Source organism: Lynx rufus, unplaced genomic scaffold, assembly GCF_022079265.1.
Source record: "Lynx rufus isolate CCGP_SWC_20201006 ecotype Redwood Valley unplaced genomic scaffold, mLynRuf1.p SCAF_3, whole genome shotgun sequence".
Classification (NCBI taxonomy): domain Eukaryota; kingdom Metazoa; phylum Chordata; class Mammalia; order Carnivora; family Felidae; genus Lynx; species Lynx rufus.
In genome coordinates, this window is record NW_025814845.1 from 196696874 (window position 1) to 196719693 (window position 22820).

At 39.0% G+C, this 22820-nt stretch overlaps 1 protein-coding gene across 4 annotated transcripts in view; it reads right to left on the bottom strand.

The window, feature by feature from the left end:
- Nucleotides 1–22820, bottom strand: part of MCPH1 (microcephalin 1) — a 271742-nt gene that overhangs the window by 166842 nt on the left and 82080 nt on the right. For all 4 annotated transcript variants that reach the window (XM_047090436.1, XM_047090437.1, XM_047090439.1 and 1 more), the window contains exons 10-11: nucleotides 3028–3065; nucleotides 567–729 (exon numbers count right to left, since the gene is read on the bottom strand). In XM_047090436.1, coding sequence (XP_046946392.1) covers nucleotides 567–729; nucleotides 3028–3065 — 201 coding nt within the window. The remainder of the gene's footprint in view (nucleotides 1–566; nucleotides 730–3027; nucleotides 3066–22820) is intronic.

Consider the following 22820-nt stretch of genomic DNA (forward strand, 5'->3'; position numbering starts at 1 on the left):
AAGAAAACAATGATTAAAAAAACAATCTACCTTTAATGCACAGAAATAAGGGCAAGTAATGTTACAGATAGATATGCGTAAGATAAAACATATCCAAATGGGATTAAATGAACATGTTTCATCCTAAGTAAATCCATCTGTAAAAACAATCACTGAATTCTTTTGGCTTTTTAAACCATCACTAACATAGGTCACATTATTTCTTGGTCAAACACAGGAGAAAGTTCATTTGACTGTGAGAACACGCATTTTGTGTTTTCATTCCAAGCCTGTTCTAATCTTATTTCTGCCAGTGGCTGAGGTCTGTATCTGGACGTCCACTCTTCTGCTCTCGGTCCACACGCCTGCTGCCGGGCGATCAGCAGTGGCTGAAGGTGGAGACCCAAAGGGAGAGGGGGTTCAAGGACACAACAGGAACACGGTGTCTACTACTCATAGGAAAGTGTGCAAATTAGCCAAGTGCAAATCTAGCGATCTAGTGTCACCGTCTTGGGGAGATTGCATCTATCAAAACACCATCTGTTGTAACATATGTACGTCCAACATTTGCTCACACAAATGCTTACCCACTCATAAGAGAGAACCCAGCAGCCACGGGCAATTCCCAGCAGCACATTCAGAGTGCGCAGAGGCTTGCCGGCGAGCACATGGGTAGTAGTTTCACACACTTCCTGGGCAAGTGAAAAGCCCTTCAATGTGTTCACAACCTGGATGACGATGTTCTGTGTTCTGTTAAACAGGAGGGAAAAAAAAAATCAACAAAAGGACTAAGTTTCCTACATATGAACAATAAAGTGGTAAGACTGAATCGTAATTTCTAAGAACTAGAAAGCTAAAATTCTACACTGATCTCAGCCATGGAACGCCTGTGTTAATTTCTTTACGGTCAATGACTTAACATTTGGGGAAATTCAAAAACTTCAGCTCTCAACTACGACTATCTATTTGAATAGCTGAGAAAACGGCCCCAAGATAGAAGTAGCTCCCCACCCACCCCCGCGCCCAACGCCAGGGAAGCTGCCAGCATCACAAACCAGCCTCTGCTTTTCCTACCACACCACACTTCCTTTTTGGACAGATGTGAACCAATCCACTCACGGTCAGGACCGAACGTATCACCTGCTGATTTTATTTGATATTTAACATTTGTCTGAATTCACACATACAGTTGTTTTTTTTTTTCCAAGTATGAGGGAGAAAAGGGCCCTTCTTATTACATTATCAGATCAAATCTTAGGGCAAATTTGGCAGAGTCTCCTTATTGTTTCAGAGCCCATCATTGTTTGTCTTCTGGTCTGTCATTCCATGAGTGCCTCAAGCACCTTTAGAAAAATACATATTCTTCCCCTCTAATTTCCTCACCAAATTGCTCACCATTCTCCCTGTCTTTCCTTTATGACCACCTTTCTAAAGCCTTTGCTTGTGACACATTGCACTCCCCTATCCCTCCCAGCAAGTTTTGGAAATCCCCAGTGAAATACAAAGGACACGAAGGGCATTCTGAGCCACACTATGACGTACACAGTGAGCTAAGAGATAAATTTCTCTCGTCTCCAAAAATTGTTATGAAGGAAAAGAGGCTGCTGTTGCACATGCTTGCACAGACCGCCTCTAACAGCACCCTGTCTACTCCAAGGTGCCTCCGAGTTTCTCTCTAGTCATCTCGAGGATGTCAACGCGCAAGACCCATTTCTTTACATGTGAAATGAAAGGGCTGAACCGTAGCACAGTTTAAATTCTCAGAGATCCCTAGGGCAAAAAACATGAATGGGTCAAGGCCCAGGCCCTATCACCACTTCAACCAGACAATCTGTGCTTACTGGGACAAAGAAAACAAAAGCAATAAAGAAGTGAAACGGTCTAAATGATATGCTCCCCAGAACCCATCATTTCTGCATATTGATGATTTTCCTTATTCCGAGTCTGGTAGCTGCCAGCTCTTTGCTGGATGTGTTAATCAACAACAAGTGTCTCTTCGAGACATGGCTAATCAGTGTGGTATCAGAACGTCTAGGTTTTGCTCTTAGCTTCAGACACGAAGTATACGTGGGGGGTGGGGAGGAGTAAAAAAGAGAATATGGCCTGAATGAAAACTTTCATTTTCAAAACTTTGATTGAGAAAATGATTATTTACTAGTATCTCTTATCCTGGGAGCAAAACTACAGACTTTTAAAGATACTACACCTACCATTCTCAATTTTCACTCCCGTATTAGACTATGTAGAATGTTCAGTATACTTCATAAGAGATTAGCCAACATTGTTGACTGTGCTCTTTTTCCAGTAGCTAATGTACGGTGTTTGAACAATCAGTCCTTTTAATTTCACATGCCATGGGTAGGAAAAGCACCCTGCAACAGAAAGTATTGCAAGCATGCACTTTTTTGCAGGCAACTTTTCATTGAAATGTCCCAATATTTTGATGAATGTCTTCAAACCTTAAAACCTATGACTGATAAAAAAAACAAAAACAAAACAAAACCTATGGTTTTCCCCTTTAGACAGGAATTCAAAAATCTGCTACAAAGAATATGGTGCTATATTTTTGTTGGATGTGCTATATATTGTGTTACATGTTTAAGGAAGACGATAAGAGCGTGCCAACAAGCTATTAACTCTTTTCACAAAATGTGCAGATAGCGGCTTTAATATAGTGGTAGAGAGCTTCCCACCAAAGTGTTTCTTTAAGAACTGTGAGGGAGTCAGCGAGCGATGCTCCATTTACTGAACTTTCATGGGGTAAAAGTCGTGGACACACAGAGCCCGTAGATATGAAGCAAGCAAGAAGGAAAGCAAAATACTGTAATACCTCTTAATGCTATCTAAACAACTCCAAAAGTCTTCACTGCTAAACTGTTCATAGTCTCTTATTTCCAGGGTTCTTCTTATGCCAATATCAATTATATAGAGTAAAAGCAACATAGTGCAACGCTACGAGCTGTGTTACAAGCACAGCATCACAGAATACTAAAGAAAAATCCAAAATTTTACATTGAGTAGAAAGTTATCAAAACAAGGAGTACTTACTCAGATGGCATGCTTGTCATGACTAATGTTCTTGTTGGCTAGAGATTTCAAAAGAGAAGGAACAAAAAACAGTCAGAAATGTAAAAAACATTTTTTCCCACAGAAATTAACTTTAATACATTTTTTGAAAAGTTACATCACTTAAAAATAAACATTTAAGCATATATCAAAAGAAAAAAACTTTATATTCCTGGAAAAAAAAAAACAGCATAAGAGATAGAAAGTCAGTTACTTATCCCCAAATCAATCCAAAATAATCCAGGGCATGAGGTAGAAAAGGAGAGGGGGAAAAAGGCTTCCCTCCAGAAGTCCATTCTACTAGTTAGCTGGCAGACCACCAAAGATGCCATCCTGCTTACAGACGTGCAAGGAGGGTGAGAGTAAGAAAGGCATTTTTTACAGGTCGAAGAGCCATTTTTCCTTGCCTAGGTGGTGCACACACAGTAACACTTATGTTCCTGTTGCGCTGGTCAATCAAATGCTTTAACCTCTTGCACAGAGAAGCTCAGATAAAAAGGCATCGCTTATTTATGGGTCAGCATCTGCTATTAACTGGAAGTGTAAAGTTTTTTTTTTTTAATGAGTTTTTAAATACTTTTTTTATTTACATAAGAAAAGCATGCTGACAGCAAAATATATACATATTCAACGCTTTGGAAATATATCAATAGAAACATAAATTCCCCAGTAATTCCACCAGTGAGAAAAATGACTATTGTTTAATAATTGGGTATATATTCTGCCAAAAGTTCTTTCCGTGGGAAGGTGTGTATATATAATTTTTCAAAAAAACCAAAAATGAACTCACATTATTTATACATTTTTGTAACTGATGTATTTCAAACGCAACCCACTATGTATTGTAACCATGAACTAACCATTGTACACGTACTGTGTCTTGAGGGTCCAGGTGAATAAACGAGGAGAAAGAACAAGAGGCATTCAGAGGACCCCGTGTGCACACACACCATGGAGTCAAAGGGGCCTGTACTGTGTGGGTATATCTGGGGAAGGTGGAGGAAGGAGAATGAAGAGATAACCAGGATCACAAAGATACTCGATGGAGAACTCAGAGATGTGGCAGACGTGCTAACTCAGAGATGACTGCAATCTCTTTTCAGTTACCCTTGCAGAATAGTCTATTGTAACTCTCATCTGTTTGGGATACAAAGGGAACCACTGTAGCACAACTTTGTGGGCTGAGTCTGGAGACTCAGAAGCCTCTCTGTGGGTGTCTCTGATCACCAAGGGAGATTCTGGCTGAAACCTAATCACGATCTTCAGTGTTATCCGTGAATGAAAACTATGCAGGTGTAGTGATGTGACCAGCACCAAATAAAATCCAAGAAGCGCCCCTTCCATGGCATCTACTTTCTTCTGTAGAACCATCCAAGCGATGCCAGGAAGTATCCCAAGGAACGAAGGGGAAGGGAAAAGGAAATCCTCCTGACTTCTACAATGCGAGGCTTCCTCTCCATGGCTTTGCGCTTCTTTACCTGTACTCATTCTCCAGGCGATCTTTCGTACAGCCTCAGGGTTTTACATACTAGCTGCATGCTGGCGGTTCCCAATACTGTATCTCTAGCACAGAACTATTCCCTGATGCCCAGACTCAAATATTCTACCACCTACATGGGGAAGGAAGTTCATCTGGAGGTCTAACAAGGATCTCAGATTTAACATGTCCAAAACTAAGGTATCGTTCCAGCCAGGCAATTAGGCAACAAAAATGAAATAAAACAAAAGACATCCAAATCGGAAAAGAAATAAAGCTATTTCTATTCATAAATGAGATAATCTTATATGAGGAAAGCTCTAAAGAACCCAGAAAAACTGTGAGAACTCATAAATGAATCCAGCAAAGATGTACTATAAAAAAATCAGTGTGCAAAAATCAGTTGTATTTTTATATATGGATAATGAACACTAAGAAAAGGAAATTAAGAAACAATTTCATTGATAATAGCATCCAAAAGAATAAAATACTTGGGAATAAAGTTAATAAAAGAGACACAAAAAAAATGTACAGTGAAAATTTAAAAAAACATTGATGAAAGAAATTTCAAAAGACCTAAATACACAGAAAGACATCCTGCGGTCCTGCACAGTAAGACTTAATATTATAAGATGACAAGACTATCTAAAGTAGACTTAACACTTTGAAAAAATGGAAAAACATCCCAAAGTTTATATGGAACTCCAAGAAAATCCAAATAGCCCAAACAATCTGGAAAAAGAAACACAAAGCTAGAAGTCCAACACGTCACAATTTCAAAACTTACTACAAAACTACAGTAATCAAAACTGTATGGTATTGACATGAGAACATATGGATACAGAATTGACAGTCCAGAAATAACTTAAACATCTAAGGTCAAATGATTTAAAAAAAATTTTTTTAATGTTTATTTTTGGGAGAGAGAGAGAGAGAGAGAGAGAGAGAGAGAGAGACAAAATGCAAGCAGGGGAGGAGCAGAGAGAGAGAGAGAGAGGGGGAGGGAGACACAGACTTCAAAGCAGGCTCCAGGCTCTGAGCTGTCAGCACAGCACCTGACACGGGGTCTGAACCCATGAACCATGAGATCATGACCAGAGCTGAAGTTGGATGCTCAACCAGGTGCCATTAAGGTCAAGTGATTTTTGACAAAGGTGGCAAGACCATTCATATGTAAAGAACAGTCTCTTCAACAAACGGTGCTGAGAGAACTAGATGACCACATACAAAAGAATGATGTTGGACCTTCACCTTATTTTTTTAAAGAAATTTTTAATGTTTATTTATTTTTTAAGAGAGAGTGACACATAGTATGAGTGGGGGAGGGAGGAGAGAGAGAGGGAGACACAGAATCTGAAGCAGGCTCTAAGCTCTAAGCTGTCAGCACCCGATGCGGGGCTCGAATCCATACACCATGATATCATGACCTGAGCTGAAGTCAGACGCTTAACCAACTGAGCCACCCAGGCACCTCTGGACCTTTACCTTATACCACATACAAAAATTAACTCAAAATGGATCAAAAACCTAAATTTAAGAGCTAAAGCTATAAAAAAAAAAAAAGCTCTTAGAAGAAAACAAGGGAAATCTTCATGACACTGGATTTGGCAATAGTTCCTTTTTTTTTTTTTAATTTTTTTTTTCAACGTTTATTTATTTTTGGGACAGAGAGAGACAGAGCATGAACGGGGGAGGGGCAGAGAGAGAGGGAGACACAGAATCGGAAACAGGTTCCAGGCTCTGAGCCATCAGCCCAGAGCCTGAGGCGGGCCTCGAACTCACGGACTGCGAGATCGTGACCTGGCTGAAGTCGGACGCTTAACCGACTGCGCCACCCAGGCGCCCCACAATAGTTCCTTAAATACGGCACCAAAATCACAGGCAAAATGAAAAAAATAAATTGGACTTCATTAAAATTTAAAACTTTTATGCATCAAAAAACACTATTAAGAGAATGAAAATATAACCCACAGGTAGGAGAAAAAAAATCTGCCAATCCTGTATCTGACAAGGGTTTAATATCCAGAATATATAAATAACTCCTACAACTCAGCAAATCAAAGGACAAACAACTCATTTTAAAAATGGGCAAATAACATGAATAGGCATTTCTTCTAAAGAAGAAAAGTAAATGGACAATGAGCACATGGAAAGATGTTCCACATTACTAATTAGGGAAATCCAAAACAAAATGAGATACCCCTCAGTGAGATACCCCTTCCTGCCTAACTAGGTTGGCTACAATTAAAAAAAAAACAAAACATGAAAAATAACTAAAGTTGACAAAAAGTGATGCCACTATTGTGGAAAACAGTTCGGTGGTTCTCCAAAAAGTTAAACACAGAATTACCATACAATCAACAAATTTACTCCTAGGTATATACCAAAAAGAATTGAAAACATGGACTCAGATGCTTGTGTGAGAATTGTCATTATAACATTATACACAACAACCAAAAAGTGGGTATAGCCTATGTGCTCAACAATCGATGAATGGATAAAGTTAATTTGGTGTTACACATGGTGCAAATTATTATTCAGCCATAAAAAGTACTGAAGTTCTGATACATACTATATCATGACTCTTGAAAACATTACACTAATTGAAAAAAAGTCAGACATAAAAGACAAATATGTATGATTCTACTTATATAAAATATCTAGAATAGGTAACTTAGTCGAGACACAAAGTAGAATAGAGGTTACCAGAGGCTGGGGGGTGGGAGGGAATGGGAAGTTATTGCTTCATGAGTTCAGAGTTTTACTCTGAAGTGAAGAAAATGTTTTGGAAATAGACAGTGATGTTGACTGCACAACACTGAACACAGTCACTGAACTGTACACTTAAACAGGTTAAAAAGGCAAACTTTATATTATATATTTTCTCTCACAAGAGAAGAAAACAATTAAATTACCGATCTTCTCTCCCAAGCCCACTCCTTCTATAGCTTCGTTGGTTTAATGCTATTTCTACTCCTGCTCAAGTTAAGAACATTTTTATCATCGCTCACTCATCATTATTTTCTCACACCGCACATCCAATCCATTGATTCATCCCATCAACTCAACCGTGCACATGTATCAGAACATGGATACATCTACCCCACTTGAAATATTCCATCATCTCACATGGATTACCGTGAAAGCTACTTAAATCATCTCCCGGCTAAAATCCCCCAGTAACTTGAACAGTGACTACTGGACAGTAAGCACTCAAAATAATATTAGTTTACTATTTATTATAAATAGATGAATATAAAATGGGAAGTAAGTACACACATACTTCATACACATGAATATATGAATACAATCTATTAATTTATTCTATTAATACCACTCAAAAAGGGAAAACCATGGACATGACCCCTATTAAGTCTGAGTGAAGGAAGGTTGGACAGTTAAGTCAACCATAAGCCTGATAGTACCTTTCATCCTCAGCCAAGGGAGAAAAATAGTTGTATATAAAGAAACTCAAACCCCAGAATAAAAGTCTAAGTGCAGAGAAAAAAATACACAGAAGGCAAAAAAAAAAAAAACAAAAAACAAAAAAAAAACAAAAAAAACAAAAAACAACAAAAACAAAACAAACAAAAAAACCCCACAAAAAACTGACTTGTAGATATGTGATATGGAATCTAGAGGATGAAAGGTTCATTTACACAGTCCAGCCACAGAACCCACAAGAGACAAGCTCTCCCTCGTGTACAATGATCACAAGTGCCATGACAGACAGCACATGTTCAGGTTGGTGTGACAAATGGTTCTGGCCTGAAATGCAGCAATGTTATCATTAAGCATATTTACTTATCTGTTCTTATAAATTAGGTATTAGGAAATATATCCAATATAATTCCCTTGATTTAAGGAAAGCTTTTAAGGAAGCTCCTTAAATAACAATATGGATTGGTATCTGCAACTTCTTTAAAGATGAATAACAACATAAGATGGTTAATGGGTGGAGAAATATATGATAAAGTAAAAAGAGTTAGTTGCAGAATCAAGGCTGGAGGAAAAACCCTGTGAAATACTTTAAAATGGAACAAAAGATTACCGGGTATCTTTAGGGGACACCTACCTATGAGTTGTTCAGCACACACACCCTTCAGGGTTGTCTGCTTCTATGGGGCTTATGCCTTTCATGGTCTTTGAGCTATTTTCCAACTCTATTAGTTGTAGAAAATTGATAGTGATGCAAATATTCTTATCTGTAGAAATGCAAATTCCCTCCAGTGGATGCTCAATTGACTTCCCTCTCCCACTCCTGACAAAGCCACTTTGGATCTGTTAACAAAGCCACGTCAGCACTCCTTATGGTCCATTAGCACGTCCCGCTCTGTGGATTCTCCTCCAAAGAGGATAAAACAACTTTCCTGTCTCATCATTAGCGAATGAGTTAAATAAAATCTTTAACACATATTCATTTTCTGTGAGTGAGAAAGTTATGATGTACCTTTAAGAAGGTATCTTTTAACAGTTATGCAGGTTTTCCACCAAGATGCCCAATAGATTCATCTGACAGAAGTAGCTAATCTTCATCACCGGAGAATACTCCACAGGAAGCTTTTAGTCCAGGAACATTTATTATTGGCTTCCAAAGCTGAATGCCAAGTGGCAAAAGAACTTTGCTGACTCTCTGTTTCTCTAATTTCAATTTTCCTCTCTACTAGCTTTTGTTTTGTTTTGTTTCATTAAGGAATGTATTATTCTCCATTGGTGGAAGCAATGCTTAGGAATTTCGTTTTATGGTCTACTTAGTGTTCTATATAAATTAATGAATGGATTATAGAGATTTATTCTTTTTTGGTAAGAGACCATAAAGGACTGGGTTTATCAGTCTTTGCTTATTTGCCCATTTTGGAGCTAAAAATCAATTAAGACTTTCATTCCCACAAGGAAGGAGAATAGCTCTTTGAAATCTAGACAGGTTTTAGTATTTCTGTCTTTATTCTTGACCAGTGGCTGAAATTATAACTAACTGAAATATTTTAAGAATTCAAATTCACACAGTTAATATGTTTGGAAATTAATATTAGTTTAATAAGTTTCACTTAATGAAAACAGTTATGTCTTATCTGAATCATCCATGTTAAGTATAATATAAACATACATTTTATTCTACTTGGGTTTATTTTTCCTAGACTTAGGTTTATTGGTCAGATAAAATAAGATTACTCTTATATAATGCTTAAGATTATAAAAACTAAATTTGTGACAAATCATTATTCTAACAAGCTTTTTACATCAATACTAATCGTGTTTAGTAATATGTCAGCATGAAGATAATTTCCAGGATCTTTAGTGTTAAATTAATTAAACAAGGAGGCCATTAGACTAAGGTGGCTTTAAAGCTCTAGTAACCTACATAAGCAAACCAGAATGGGAGCCTATAAATGCCTTAAGGCTAAGAAATCAAAACCTAAGAACAACCAATCCGGAAGAGCCAACTAAGTTTTCCCATATAAGACAACCGCTTAACCTACAGCCAATGGAATAATTTTCTTGCTTTGATTCCACCTCTTCTTTATAAGTATTTTCCCTAGCTTACGGCAGGGGAGAACCCCTAACCACCTCCAGTTTGGCAGTGCCTGATTCAAATCAAATTTTGCTCAAATAACCTCTTAAAAATTTTAAGGTGCTTCAGTTTATCTTTTAATACTAGGTTAACATAAACCTTGGGCGGATATTAATTTAAAAATTGTTGGAGAACTCAGTAATTTATAAGAGAATACCAAAATACTGATTACTATATGTAGTTCTAATTTTTTATGCATCTTTGCTTATTTTTTTATGTTATACAGAAGCTCTGTCTTTGGGTCGTGCCAATGAACTTGTTCATTTTTGCAACTTTAAAAGGGTGTAAAGGAGACACAGCGGTAGGACAGTGTAATCGATGCCTTGCTGGTCTGCTAACTTGCCTGGGTGAGATGGACATTTCTCAGTTATTCTCCACAGTTTTCTATGAAATAGAATTTGGTTACTTTGGCTAAAAAATATAATTAATATGAATGGTTAAGTTTACACTAAGAGTAATACTGACAAAGGAATACAATCGTGCATATGTCTGTTTTTCAAAAAAAAAAAAAAAAAGAAGAAGTAATTTTATATCTCTTAAAGCAGTGGTTTTCAAGTTTTATGGTCTCTGGACTCCTTTATACTATTATATAGTTTATATACTTTATACTGTTGGGATTTACTGAGGAACCCAAAGAGCCTTTGTTTATGTGGATTATGGCTATCGATATTTAACCTCATAGAAATTGAAACTGAAAAGCTTTAACAATATTTCTTGATGTACTTAAAGATAGCAAGAACGCATTGCCTGTTAACAGAAATAGCATCTCAGTGTTACTATTAAATTGCTGTGACCACATGAACACAGCTCTGTGCTTAATGTGTCAGTCTGCCACAGGATAAGAAAAGGCATATTGAAGAACAAAACTTGGAAAGTTCACTTAACTTGCTTTAGTTTATAATACTTGAGTCTGAAGGAAAGCCCAAAATGTGTTACAATTTTAGTCAATCATGCCTGATGTAGACAGGCTGTTTTTTGGTTACTGATTACCCCTTTGCCTATGCAATGTGAATGATCAGTCTTAATTTTCCACATAATCTGCCTAATTAGAGAGCAAAGACTGTGTTGTAACAGAGTAATCGTCTCCCTTTCATGTTGACTGTTTGATGCCAGTGATTAATAAAATAAAGTTTGCTCACTTAGGTTACAGTCTATGCTTATTTTTAAGTGTTTTCTTATCACTTTGATTAAATAACTTATCTGGTATTGGTTCTCGAGCACTCATGATCGTATCTTAAACATTTGTGTGAACCTCGTCTGGTAACTTTTTTGATTTTTGCCTTGGATCTTAAATATATAAAAATAAAACTTTAAGGATATCATTTGCACCTAAAACTATCCTTGAGATTTCTCAAAGAATCCCTGGAAATCAAGAAAATATGTTTTTTTCTTATAAGAGAACTGGGGGGTAATCAGGTTTATTGTGTCACTGTTGTAATGATTCATGTGAAATCAGAAGGGCCACTCAGCCTGTCTAGGTGAATATTTAATAGGTACAATGCTACACATAAAAATATTTCAGAAATCATAGGCTTTGGAGAAAATCCTTGATACTAGTTATTGGTCTTATTGTCCATAATGTTTTTACCTTCAGGGAAAACACTGGCCAGATGGTTGCCCGTGTTGAGTTTTCTTCTATTCGGGGTATTCTAGTCTCTACTATGCTGCTATCAAACAATTGTACAGTGTTGTAATTTGTTATTAAATTGCTAATTTGGGGGTGCCTGGGTGGCTCAGTCAGTGAAGTGTCCGATTCCAGCTCAGGTCATGATCTCGCAGTCTGTGAGTTTGAGCCCCGCGTCAGGGTCTGTGCTGACAGCTCAGAGCCTGGAGCCTGCTTCAGATTCTGTGTCTCCCTCTCTCTCTGCCCCTCCCCTGCTCATGCTCTCTCTCTGTCTCAAAAATAAATAAAAACATTTAAAAACGTTGCTAATTTGCTGAGGGTCTTGTTTCTGTAACTTAAATCTAGCATCTTGTAGACCAATGGCTTTCAGTTGGGGATGCAGACTTATCTATGATATATTCTCTAAATAAAAATATAGATGTCCGGGACCTAATTCAGGCTTACTAAATCTCTTGATAATTCTGGCATGTTCTTAGTGTATTTACTGTGTCTCAGGAACATTATGCTACACTTTGTTCTAACCAGTTCCTGGATGTCTGAGAGGACACGCACCCCAGACCAGCATCCTCAACAGAAATCCCAGACTTCAAGCAAGGACGAGATGTCCTCCCCATTCCTTTTCTGAGTCTCCCAGACACTGTGTCTGTATCTGCACTCTCTCTCTACGGTCCATAAAGTCTGCTCTCACCTTCTGCTGGCTCGCGTTTGATTTCTATCCTGTGTGCAGCGGAGACCCTCCTGGCTGGTCCTGTGGGACCCCCTCTGGGTCCTTAGACCGGCCCTGCCTGCATCACTTTCACAAATAAATGCCCTTTTTTAATATTTCTTACAGCAAAGATAATACTTACTGACTTCTTTGAAAATTGGTTTAGTCGCTTTCCTTAAAGAAATTTTGCTTAATTTTTTGGTAATCGTTTTATTATTTTGTTTCACTTGCCATAAAACAACCAGATTTTCCTGTCAGTAACATTACTCTTACATCACATCAGACTCTTCACATTTGAAAATTATGAGCAATAACTCAACATCAGCAATTTTAAGCCTACACATAGTTTTGTTTTCCCCTGATGCTCACTGAATGGCTCTGTAATAAGTTAGTGGCAGAACTTGAGACCCCAACACAGAACTTCTCAGAACCCTATGGATAAAGAAGATACCAAGTAATTCAACTACTGATGCTTCACAGAGTAAACGGGCTTCTCATGACGTCACGACGTTGCTTAGTTAGCTCTCAGACCAGACTACCAGGCTAGTCAGGATTCCCAGACCTCTGTGTGGTCAACAGCAGACAGCTTTTAAGAGGCAAACTCAAGGTCCCACAGAACAGAACTAACTACCTAGGACTAAATGAGTGGATGAGAGAAACTTCGTGTGCTTGGTGACTTAGAATATTGTTGATATTGCTTTAATGTTCTGTTTTATGAATAAAGAAGCCCCTTCCCTTCCTTCTTAAGCGATCTGTAATTCAGAAGAATATAGTAGGCAACGCTTTTGCAAACTGTAATAAAATAATGCCTGATTTTCAAAGATTGCCTCAAAATTTGGAACCTTCTACTAAGTCCCTTTGCTTTCCATGGCAATACAGTTTTAGAATATGTTTTCCATCTTACCAGAATATAAGTGGAAAACCTGGTTATGAAACCGGGCCTTGCCTACAATGTCATATTTGACAATGATGCTCTGTCAGGTCTGGCTAGCCTCTGTGAAGGAGCTAAGACTGGCTTTACGCAGGGAGTCAATGCCCACAAAGACCTCCTGGGCAAACTGTCCTGGAACTGGCTTAGAGTCCCAGCCTCACAGATGCTGTGGAAGGTCTCTTCCTGAAAGAGCAAGGCCCTTAGGATACATCAAGGACATCAAGAAGAGAAATCCACCTAAATTTATGGGTACTGTGGACAAAATTTGGTGGAGAGTTGTCTTGGTATTTAACCTTGGGGTAGCAAATAACAGAGGGAAACAAAGACCAATCTGAAATCACTTATGAAAGCGTTCAAACAGAAGTTGATTTTATTTGTTCAATATAACGTGGTTCTAGATTTTTTTTAAATTTTTTTTTTTAGCATTTATTTATTTTTGAGAGACAGAGAGAGACAGAGCATGAACAGGGGAGGAGCAGAGAGAAAGCGAGACACAGAATCTGAAGTAGGCTCCAGGCTCCAAGCTGTCAGCACAAAGCCCGACGTGGGCCTCGAACTCACAAATTGCAAGATCATGACCTAGGCCGAAGTCGGACACTTAACCAACTGAGCCATCCAGGCACCCCATCGTGGTTCTAGATTTTAGAAAGCATCCCCCAGAAGGCCAACAAACACTCTTGCTGCCCCCGTGTAAATACTGGTTGAGATCAGGGGTGCCTGGGTGGCTCATTTGGTTAAGCTTCCGACTCTTGGTTTCAGCTCAGGTCTTGATCTCACGGTTCGGTTCGTGACATTGATCCCTGCATCCAGCTCTGCACTGACAGAGTGAAGCCTGCTTAGGATTCTCTTCTTGCTCTCTCCCTACCCCTCCACCACTTGCATGCCTGTGCATGCACTCAACCCTCTCTCTCAAAATAATACCATGCTTTAAAAGTGTCCATAATAAATTTTTTAAAATATTATTCTGGTCCATATTTAACTGGCAAGGCACACAAGAACCAGCAGGAGAACAACTCAAATCAAGGTACTTTATAAGGTCTTTCTTGTTCTGTGGAGCTGAAAAAACATCCAGATATATGAAAGCCAGGTATTTTTCAACTTCTTAGAAGGCTACTACTGGAAAATCCATAGAATGTTTTTTAAGAATCAATTATGCAAAAAGAGTATGTGAAGTACAAGAAATAGGATCAGCTGTAATTCAGGACCTCTTCCTGCAGCTCACTTGCTGCTGTCTCCATCCCTGACAGGGCACCTGGCCTGCCCTTACCTCATGGGTCTTGTCTAAGACATGAGATAATGAAGTACTCACAGGGTTGCCACACGGTTAATAATTCTGTCGAAAGTAACTATTAATGCTAGCAGTTCTGTAAGTTATAACCTTCACAGTATGTCATTTCGTGAGAATACAAACCATTTATTGATGTAACCTTGGCTACGTGCCCCGTTGTGCCGATGGTAATCAAAGCAGGGAGAAAGTCTGGCCACCATCTTCTCTTCCATGATGGTAACCCGATGCTCCACCAATCTGCCCCACCCCCCTCCCCCACCATCAAGTCTCTATGGAAGGTGATATTCTCGGTGTACAAATCTAATGAGAATCAGTAAGCCTTTGTTTACCATCATTGGAAAAGGCCTGCTAACGTTTATTAGAACCAACCACATTCAGTGTTGAAAAATTATCTAACGATTCTTTACAACTGAGACCTGCATTTACCTGTCTGTAAGATGCATCCCTATTCTATGACAAGTTGATTCCCCAGGACAAAGTTGAACTTCACCTGTGCCCTGTGCCCCAGAACACAGAGCACAGGTTAAAAAATCTTCCCACCCTTTTGTGTTCGGAAAAAAAGCATAACACAAAGGACCACCCTTCTCTCTCATGCTACAAGACGGGGCTGTTAAAAAGAAGACCACAGGCCCAAAATGGCATCACTTGAGTCAGGCCAAATCACCAAACCACACTAATAATACTCAACCTAACAGCAGTTTCAACCTCCCCCAGAAATGCAGTGTTAACCATCTGTCAGGAATTTTCTGACCAGCATGGGTGAGGTAATCTGCCAGTGAGCCTTCTCCATACCTGGAAAGGAGAAGGTTATCTGCAGAAGGTGATCTTGCCTGAAGCAATTGTTTTTTTTTGTTTTGTTTTGTTTTGCCAGTAACTTCTTTGCCCTACAATCCTTCTTATAAAAACTTTCCATTTTGTTCAACTCCTTGGTGGCTCCCATCTTCTTGCCAGATGCTGCTGGATTCAGGAAAGCCCATCAGATCTTCAATATTACTCAGCTGAATTTTGTTTTTTAACAGGATGCACCACAACGCTTCCTCAGAGACTCAAATAAGAACCTTGCCATCCTCATCATGATGACCATAAGACTTGCTAATGGCTCCCCAGTTCACCTGCACGTGTAAAACCCTGGGCCCCTTCCTCTTCTTTGTGACACTGTCATTAATGAAGATAGCCCCTATAACAACAGTCTGAATACAAATATCTTTCTAAATGTTTATTTATTTATTTTGAGAGAGAGAGAGAATGGACACATGCACATGGGAGAGGGGCAAAGAAAGAGGGAGAGAGAGAATCCCAAGCAGATTCCCCACTGTCAGCACAGAACCCAACATGGGGCTCGATCCCATGAACCGTGAGATCATGACCTGAGCCAAAATCAAGAGTCGGATGCTTAGCTGACTGAGTGTCCCTCAATACAAAGATTTTAATTGTCTTGTGCATTTTGTTTTTCACAGTTTTGGTGTCTGGCTCAGATGGGATTGTTCCTGCTTCTTCCCCTGTGCACCATTCCTGACGGTGATCTATGCACCCAACAGTGAGTCCAGAGCCTGATTCCGTGCTCCAGACTTTTGATACCACAGTGAGAACTTGATTTTGATTCTGAGTATTTACTTGATTTCTAGTGCTAGCTTCCTTTATTTATTTTAAAATTTTATTTATTTATTTATTTGGAAAGAAAGAGAGAGAGCACATGCAAGGGAAGGGCAGAGAGGGAGAGGGAGAGGGAGAGGGCGAATCCCAAGCAGGCTCCCTGCTATCAATGCAGAGCCCAACTCGGGGCTCAAACTCACAAACCATGAGATCATGAGATCATGACCTGAACCGAAATCAAGAGTCCAACACTTCACAAGTGAATTCGATAACTGAAACTAAATGCCCTGAGTCTCCGTGCATATATACATGTCATTCAGAAAGGCCATTATCACACATTTGACATAAGCATCATGAGATGGTGTTACCAAATGAGATTATAAAATTTCTTAAGGAAGCTATATTGTGACTGGCTGAGGAAGAAGGACTTGTCAATTGAATATTCCTAAAATCTCCAGAAATTAAGGAAATTGAACTCCCAGTATTTTCAACAATTAAAATAAAAATTATTCTCCTAGAAATCCAAATGTTTTAAGAATTCAAGTTCACATATTTTGGTAAATCTCTGGCAAACGATGCTGGCTGAATATTTTTGCTTTATTAAAAACAGCTATCTCTTCTCTGAGTTACCAGACAGAAGTATAGTAAAATAGGACATTTTTATTCTTCTTGTGCATGTCCTCCTAATCTTATGCAGATGTAGTGATCGAGTAAGCATTATTTTCTACATGATGTTTAAGATTATGAAAAATGTAAATTTGTATTTAACCAAAATGAATCATTATTTTAACAAGTTTTACTTTAACAGCGACTGTGTTTTACCATTATTAAATCTTTAAGATAATATCCAAGACATTTAGGTAACTTAAAACCTTCATCTGATGCTAAACTGAGTTAATTAATGGATATTCATTAATCATTGCTCAGTAAGAAAGAATACAGAAATTCTAATAACTAAGCATAATTTTAAGGTTATATGCTTTTGATTCTTATTTATACATGCTACGGAGACAATGAAATACATAAAAATGCTGATGTGTGATGCTGTACATTTACCCATCCCCAGTTTTCCCAGTGGTTACTTTAGTAAATAACTTTAGTAACTAATTTTATAAGTTAGTCACTTTTTTGGGGCACCTGGGTGGCTGCCGGTTAAGCGTCTAACTATTGATTTCGGCTCCCCACCTCCCTCTGCCTGCCCCCACTTCATTCGCACACGTGCACTCTTCACTCCCTCCCTCAGTAAGTAAATAAATGTCTTAAAAAAAAAAGTAGTTATTTTAGTTAGAAGTTAAAATTAATATGTGGTTTATACTAAGTAGCAATACTTTTAAAGAAATACAACTGTGTACATACTTCTAGAGCTCGAGAACCACGTTGGGCTCTGGGCTGACAGGGCAGAGCCTGCCTGGGATTCATTCTCTCTCTCTCTCTCTCTCTCTCCTTCTCCCTCTCCCCTCCCCCCGCCCCTGTCCACTTGCATGCACATTCTCGGTCTCTCACAAAATACATACATAAACATTTAAAAATAAAATAAAATGTAAAGTGTTATTCATTCATTCATTCACTCATTTTTCTGTGTAACTTGTTTACATAACAAAAATTCTGTTTTACAAAAATCACCTTCTATGGTTTATGTTGACTTTATTGCTGCCTTGTGTATTTAAGAAATCTAGTCATTTAAGAAAAAGGTGAGGCATTTTATTTATTTATTTTTTTTTTTAAATTTTTTTTTTCAACGTTTATTTATTTTTTTGGGACAGAGAGAGACAGAGCATGAACGGGGGAGGGGCAGAGAGAGAGGGAGACACAGAATCGGAAACAGGCTCCAGGCTCCGAGCCATCAGCCCAGAGCCTGACGCAGGGCTCGAACTCACGGACCGCGAGATCGTGACCTGGCTGAAGTCGGACGCTTAACCGACTGCGCCACCCAGGCGCCCCAAAGGTGAGGCATTTTAAAGTTACATGATTTCTGTGTTTACTTGTAAAATCTTTTCTTGTCACTTTGATCAATTAAGTAAGTAATCAAGTATTGTTTCTAAGTAACCTACGGTCCTACCTTAATCAAGTGCTCAAAATTTCCTGACAGCTTTTGTTATTTTGCCTTCCTCAAAATCAAATCCAAAAGCTGTCTGAGATTTCCCAGATACACCTGGAAAATCACAAAGATTTTTTTCTTCCACCACATGAAGACGTGCTAGAAATCATTAGGTCAATGTGATACGTTACTATTGATGAGTTGTCAATAGACTTGTCAGATCAGAATCGACACTCAGTCTTCCTCGGGTTCCATTTGTGTGAGTAAAGCGTTATAAACACACAGATTTTTAGGTCCGACTCTGGACCCAGCAAATCTCTTTACTTGACAATCCTGACATATTCTTGGTCTACTCCATTTACATAATTAGGATATCCATGGTGTATCTTCGGATTATTTTGTTATACCTGAAGGGTTTTTTTTTTTCTGTAAAGATTATGTTCTTCCATTTTTATAATCACACATAATGTCCACTGTTCTCTGAAGGCAGGGCTAGCCATTATGCCTACAGATGTTGACCGTACTGTTTCTGGCGGCCTTCATCTTGCATACAACAATGTTCCCAATCAACTGCGTTATTCCACTCTCGGCAGACCTTTTACTTTTGAGAGTTACCAGTAATAAGTTAGCCACAGCCATTTAGAATCTTTGTCACCTACACATTATTTCAGTCTGATGCTTCCTGATCAGCACTTGCAATCACCTAGAGGCCAGAGATTTGTCTTCAAAAGAAAGACCCTCTTACAGGCCATGGAAAAGGAATATGCCCAATAGTTTGGGCACAGTCTTCTGATGGTAAACAGTCTTCTTTTAAACAACACTGAGACCTTGCCAGGGGATTGAGTCAGGATTTCCAGAATTCTAGTGGGGAAGCAGATGGCTTCATGAGACTACTAACCCAAGACCAAGCAAAGGGAGAATGAATTCCCTAGGCCTAAATGAACTACTGAAAAGGGGTTGTGGCTTTTATTTGGAGTATTTTACTGTTCTCTTCTCTGAATACAAGGAAGTCCCAGCTCTTCTTACACTGTATCTTACAACAGTTCGGTCAACGAAGCTTTTGCAACAAGAAAGGATCCATTTAGAAACGGTATCTGGGTCTCCCTGCCTGACCCCTCGAGAATTTGGGAACTCAATATTATTTAGCGTTCTTACTTTCAGAGCAGTATAATTATTTGCCTAGGTTCAAAAAGGATCTGTCTTCCTTGTTACCAGGACAGAAGTGAAAAAAACTGTAGATGCAACCATGGCCTCGACTGGAAGACCACATTTGAGTATACTGTTCAGTGAATCAGTAATGAGCAGACGCTTTTAAGGAACTAGGGTGCACTTGATGGCACCAATGCTTGCCGAAGTCCTCTTGGGAAAACCAGCCTGTCCCTGGCTTCTGGGGTTCCTGACTTACTTATCAGCAAGAACGATCACTTTGTAGCAGGCCCAGGAACCAGAGGATATGCTGGGGACCTCAGGAGGAAAGAATTTACCCAAACGTATAGATACTTAAGGTGAAATCTGAGCGCAAGCTCTTGGCTTCTTAGCCCCAAGAGGCTTTTAAATGTGCAATCTAAGACCCCTTATGAAAACTTCCCGCAAACTATTCTTGCTACACCTATGTAAATAAATCTAATGAGACCAGTCTTATTCTGTGATCATAAATAATCTCTCTTTGATTATTAGAGGAGGGACTATGGGAAAAAAATTGTGTCTCTGTCTCTGTGGGAAACTATGCATTGTTTACACTACACCATTCCAGGATATCAGATCCTAGCAATGTTCACTGTCTGAGTTATTTTGCACCTCTTTGTACGCTGCAGGGAACTGACGGATGTGAAAACTCCATTTTTTTTTTTTTTTTTTTTGGTAGAGATTCACTTGACTTCCTTTTCCCCTGTGGAAAAACCAGTTTCCATCCCTACCTGCATATTGGCCCCATTCCTGTTGCTTTGCCCAAATTGTCAATCGTTAACCAAATTTCCTTCACGGTCTGGCTACAACCTCTCAAACTAATGTTCCCAATTTTTCCCCCACCTGATTTGGTCTCACCAAGAACTGGCACCTGACCGTCCCAATCTCTGTCTGGACCCCAGTGACCTTGAAGCTGTCCCTTTTGCCCAGGTTTGAAGAGGGCCCGAGCACTGAAGCCTGTGTGACCACACATGAGCAGGATCCTCTCTGGACAGGCCACAGGGAGGTGGGGCACAATGCTCAGGCTACACATGCCTTTGGATGACAGGTAACCACACCTGTGGGCAAATGGCTCAACACCCTCAAAGACCATCTGCCATGTGGCAAAGCTGAAAGGTGCTCCTCCACCAAAGTCAGGGACCCACTGGGCTGGTTCCCCTCAGGGCTCAGCTCCTGATTCTTAACTATACTATCGCCTTCTATACCAATTTATATCATTCCTTTTCACTTCTGGAATCCTTATTTTAAGATGCCTGATCTCCAGGACCATAAGACAACAGACCTTTGCCATCACCTCTCAACAGATGGAAGCATCACCAACAAGAGTCCTCTGGAGACTATTTCCTAGATGCCAGTCTGCCTCCAAGGCTATGATTGCCTCTGACTTGTTCAGGGAGGAATGGTATCCGCTTTGAACAAGAGGTAGCAGTGACAACATAGAAGCCAAGCTCTGTACTGCTGGACAACAGTGCTGGTTGGTAAGGTCCCCCCCAGTGTTTGAAGGAAAGGCTGACCCCCAAGGACCACTTTGATCCCCAATAATCCAAGAAAAGACCCATCACCACATTTTTCCCTTCGTGACTCAGGAAAGACTACCTCATTCTTGCTCGTTTCCCAAAGACTCCCTAAGGACACCCTTACCTGCCCATCAAACTCAGGCTTTCTGCTTTGCTCTGAGCGTTCCTTCCTAAGGAATGGTCTCCACATCACCAGGCTCTGAAATAAATCATCTCCTTAACTGCCCAGCACATGTTGTCTTTTATCTCTTCTGCACATGTTGTTTAAACTCCCGGGAACAGAGTTTTGATAAAGTTTGTGATTACTCAAGCAGTAGTCTCATTAGATCTACTGAAGTTTTAATTTCAAATGTCAAGTTTACCCTCTTTGGTCAGTTTTTAATAAAAAGTGATAACAAGATGAGGAAATCCTTGAGTCATTATTTAATGAAAGCAGAATCATCCAATTCCTAAGAAAGAACACTATAAGATACTAAATACCCATTTAGCCTTTAAACAATAAATAAGCCAGAACAATTTCTCAAGCGAAGGGGTTTGGCAGATAGGGTCAGACAGATATCCTGATACCCTAGACAGGATGAACAAATAGGCAAAGAAATATTCATGAAATCAAGGGGCTCCATGGGGAATCTCTGAGTAGTCTGTATGGATTCAACAAGATGTCACTTATGAGATCAACATCAGAAAGGCTTCCCTAAGACAGCAAAGAGGATACATTTTGGGAAGAATTATGAAAAGACTGGACATAAGGTCAAAAGATATAATAATAAGCCAATGCAAAAACCCAGCCCAGTGAGAGAGGATGGAGGTCATGGGTTTAACTGTGTTCATCAGACATGGGAATAAACGTGAGCATACAGCATAGATCTTAACATTTTAGTTATAAGTATGAAGATCTCAGAAATGAAAGAAGTATGATAAAATCATATGGACAGCCTCAAGAAAAGCTGAAATCTTATCTTATTATTTGCAATATAATAATATAAAATGAAATGTTCTCACTCTTCTGCAAATCACACCTGCTCCCACACTGAAGGATTTCAGGGTATCTCTTACAGAATGTCTATTACAGAAAAAGAAAGAACTACTCTGTGATACCTTTAACACTGCTGCTCAGTGAGAAAGAAAATGTAGGGCTCTGTACCTCAAAAAGGAAAAGCACTTATCCAAGAACAGCTATACAGCACCCAAGAGCAGTCAAAGCAAACACTGAAAGGTAAGCCTATGACATAATCTAATAAACAGTAAGAAACAAATCACAAATATAAAACGCTGCACTCAATTTCAACAAAAGCATTTTCTGGAAGTTCTAAAGTAGTGAGTGGTGGAAGAAAACATAAGTATTCGGGAAATAGTCTGATTGGTTTTGTTTTAGTAACATCAAGGGGAGGTCAAATCAAACAAAGGTACTTGTTTTATTAGTGACAAAAGAGAAACACTTTAAAAATAAAACATTCTTAAAAAAATTAATTAATTAAATAAAAATGAAAACTAAAACATTCCTTGAAATGTTTTGGGTTTAGGTACTGTTTCATAAGTGACAGTAACAGTACTTTTCCTAAAAAGGAAGTGAAATGAAATAATCAGCACATTTGCCAGGATTACGGATTATGTTCACGAGTCAGTAATATAAGGCCACCTAGACACATGGGTGCCACCGGAATCATATGTTTATATAAACTGTGAATACAGACGGAATAAAAAAGAGCAAATCAAATATGACAAGAGATAAATTCTGGAAAATGTCTTCCAATCACTTCCTGAGAATATTCTATCCTCTAGCTCCCTGGCAAATGCATCATTAAAGTGTCTTCAGAAAGACTCACTCTGAATCCAAGAGGTGA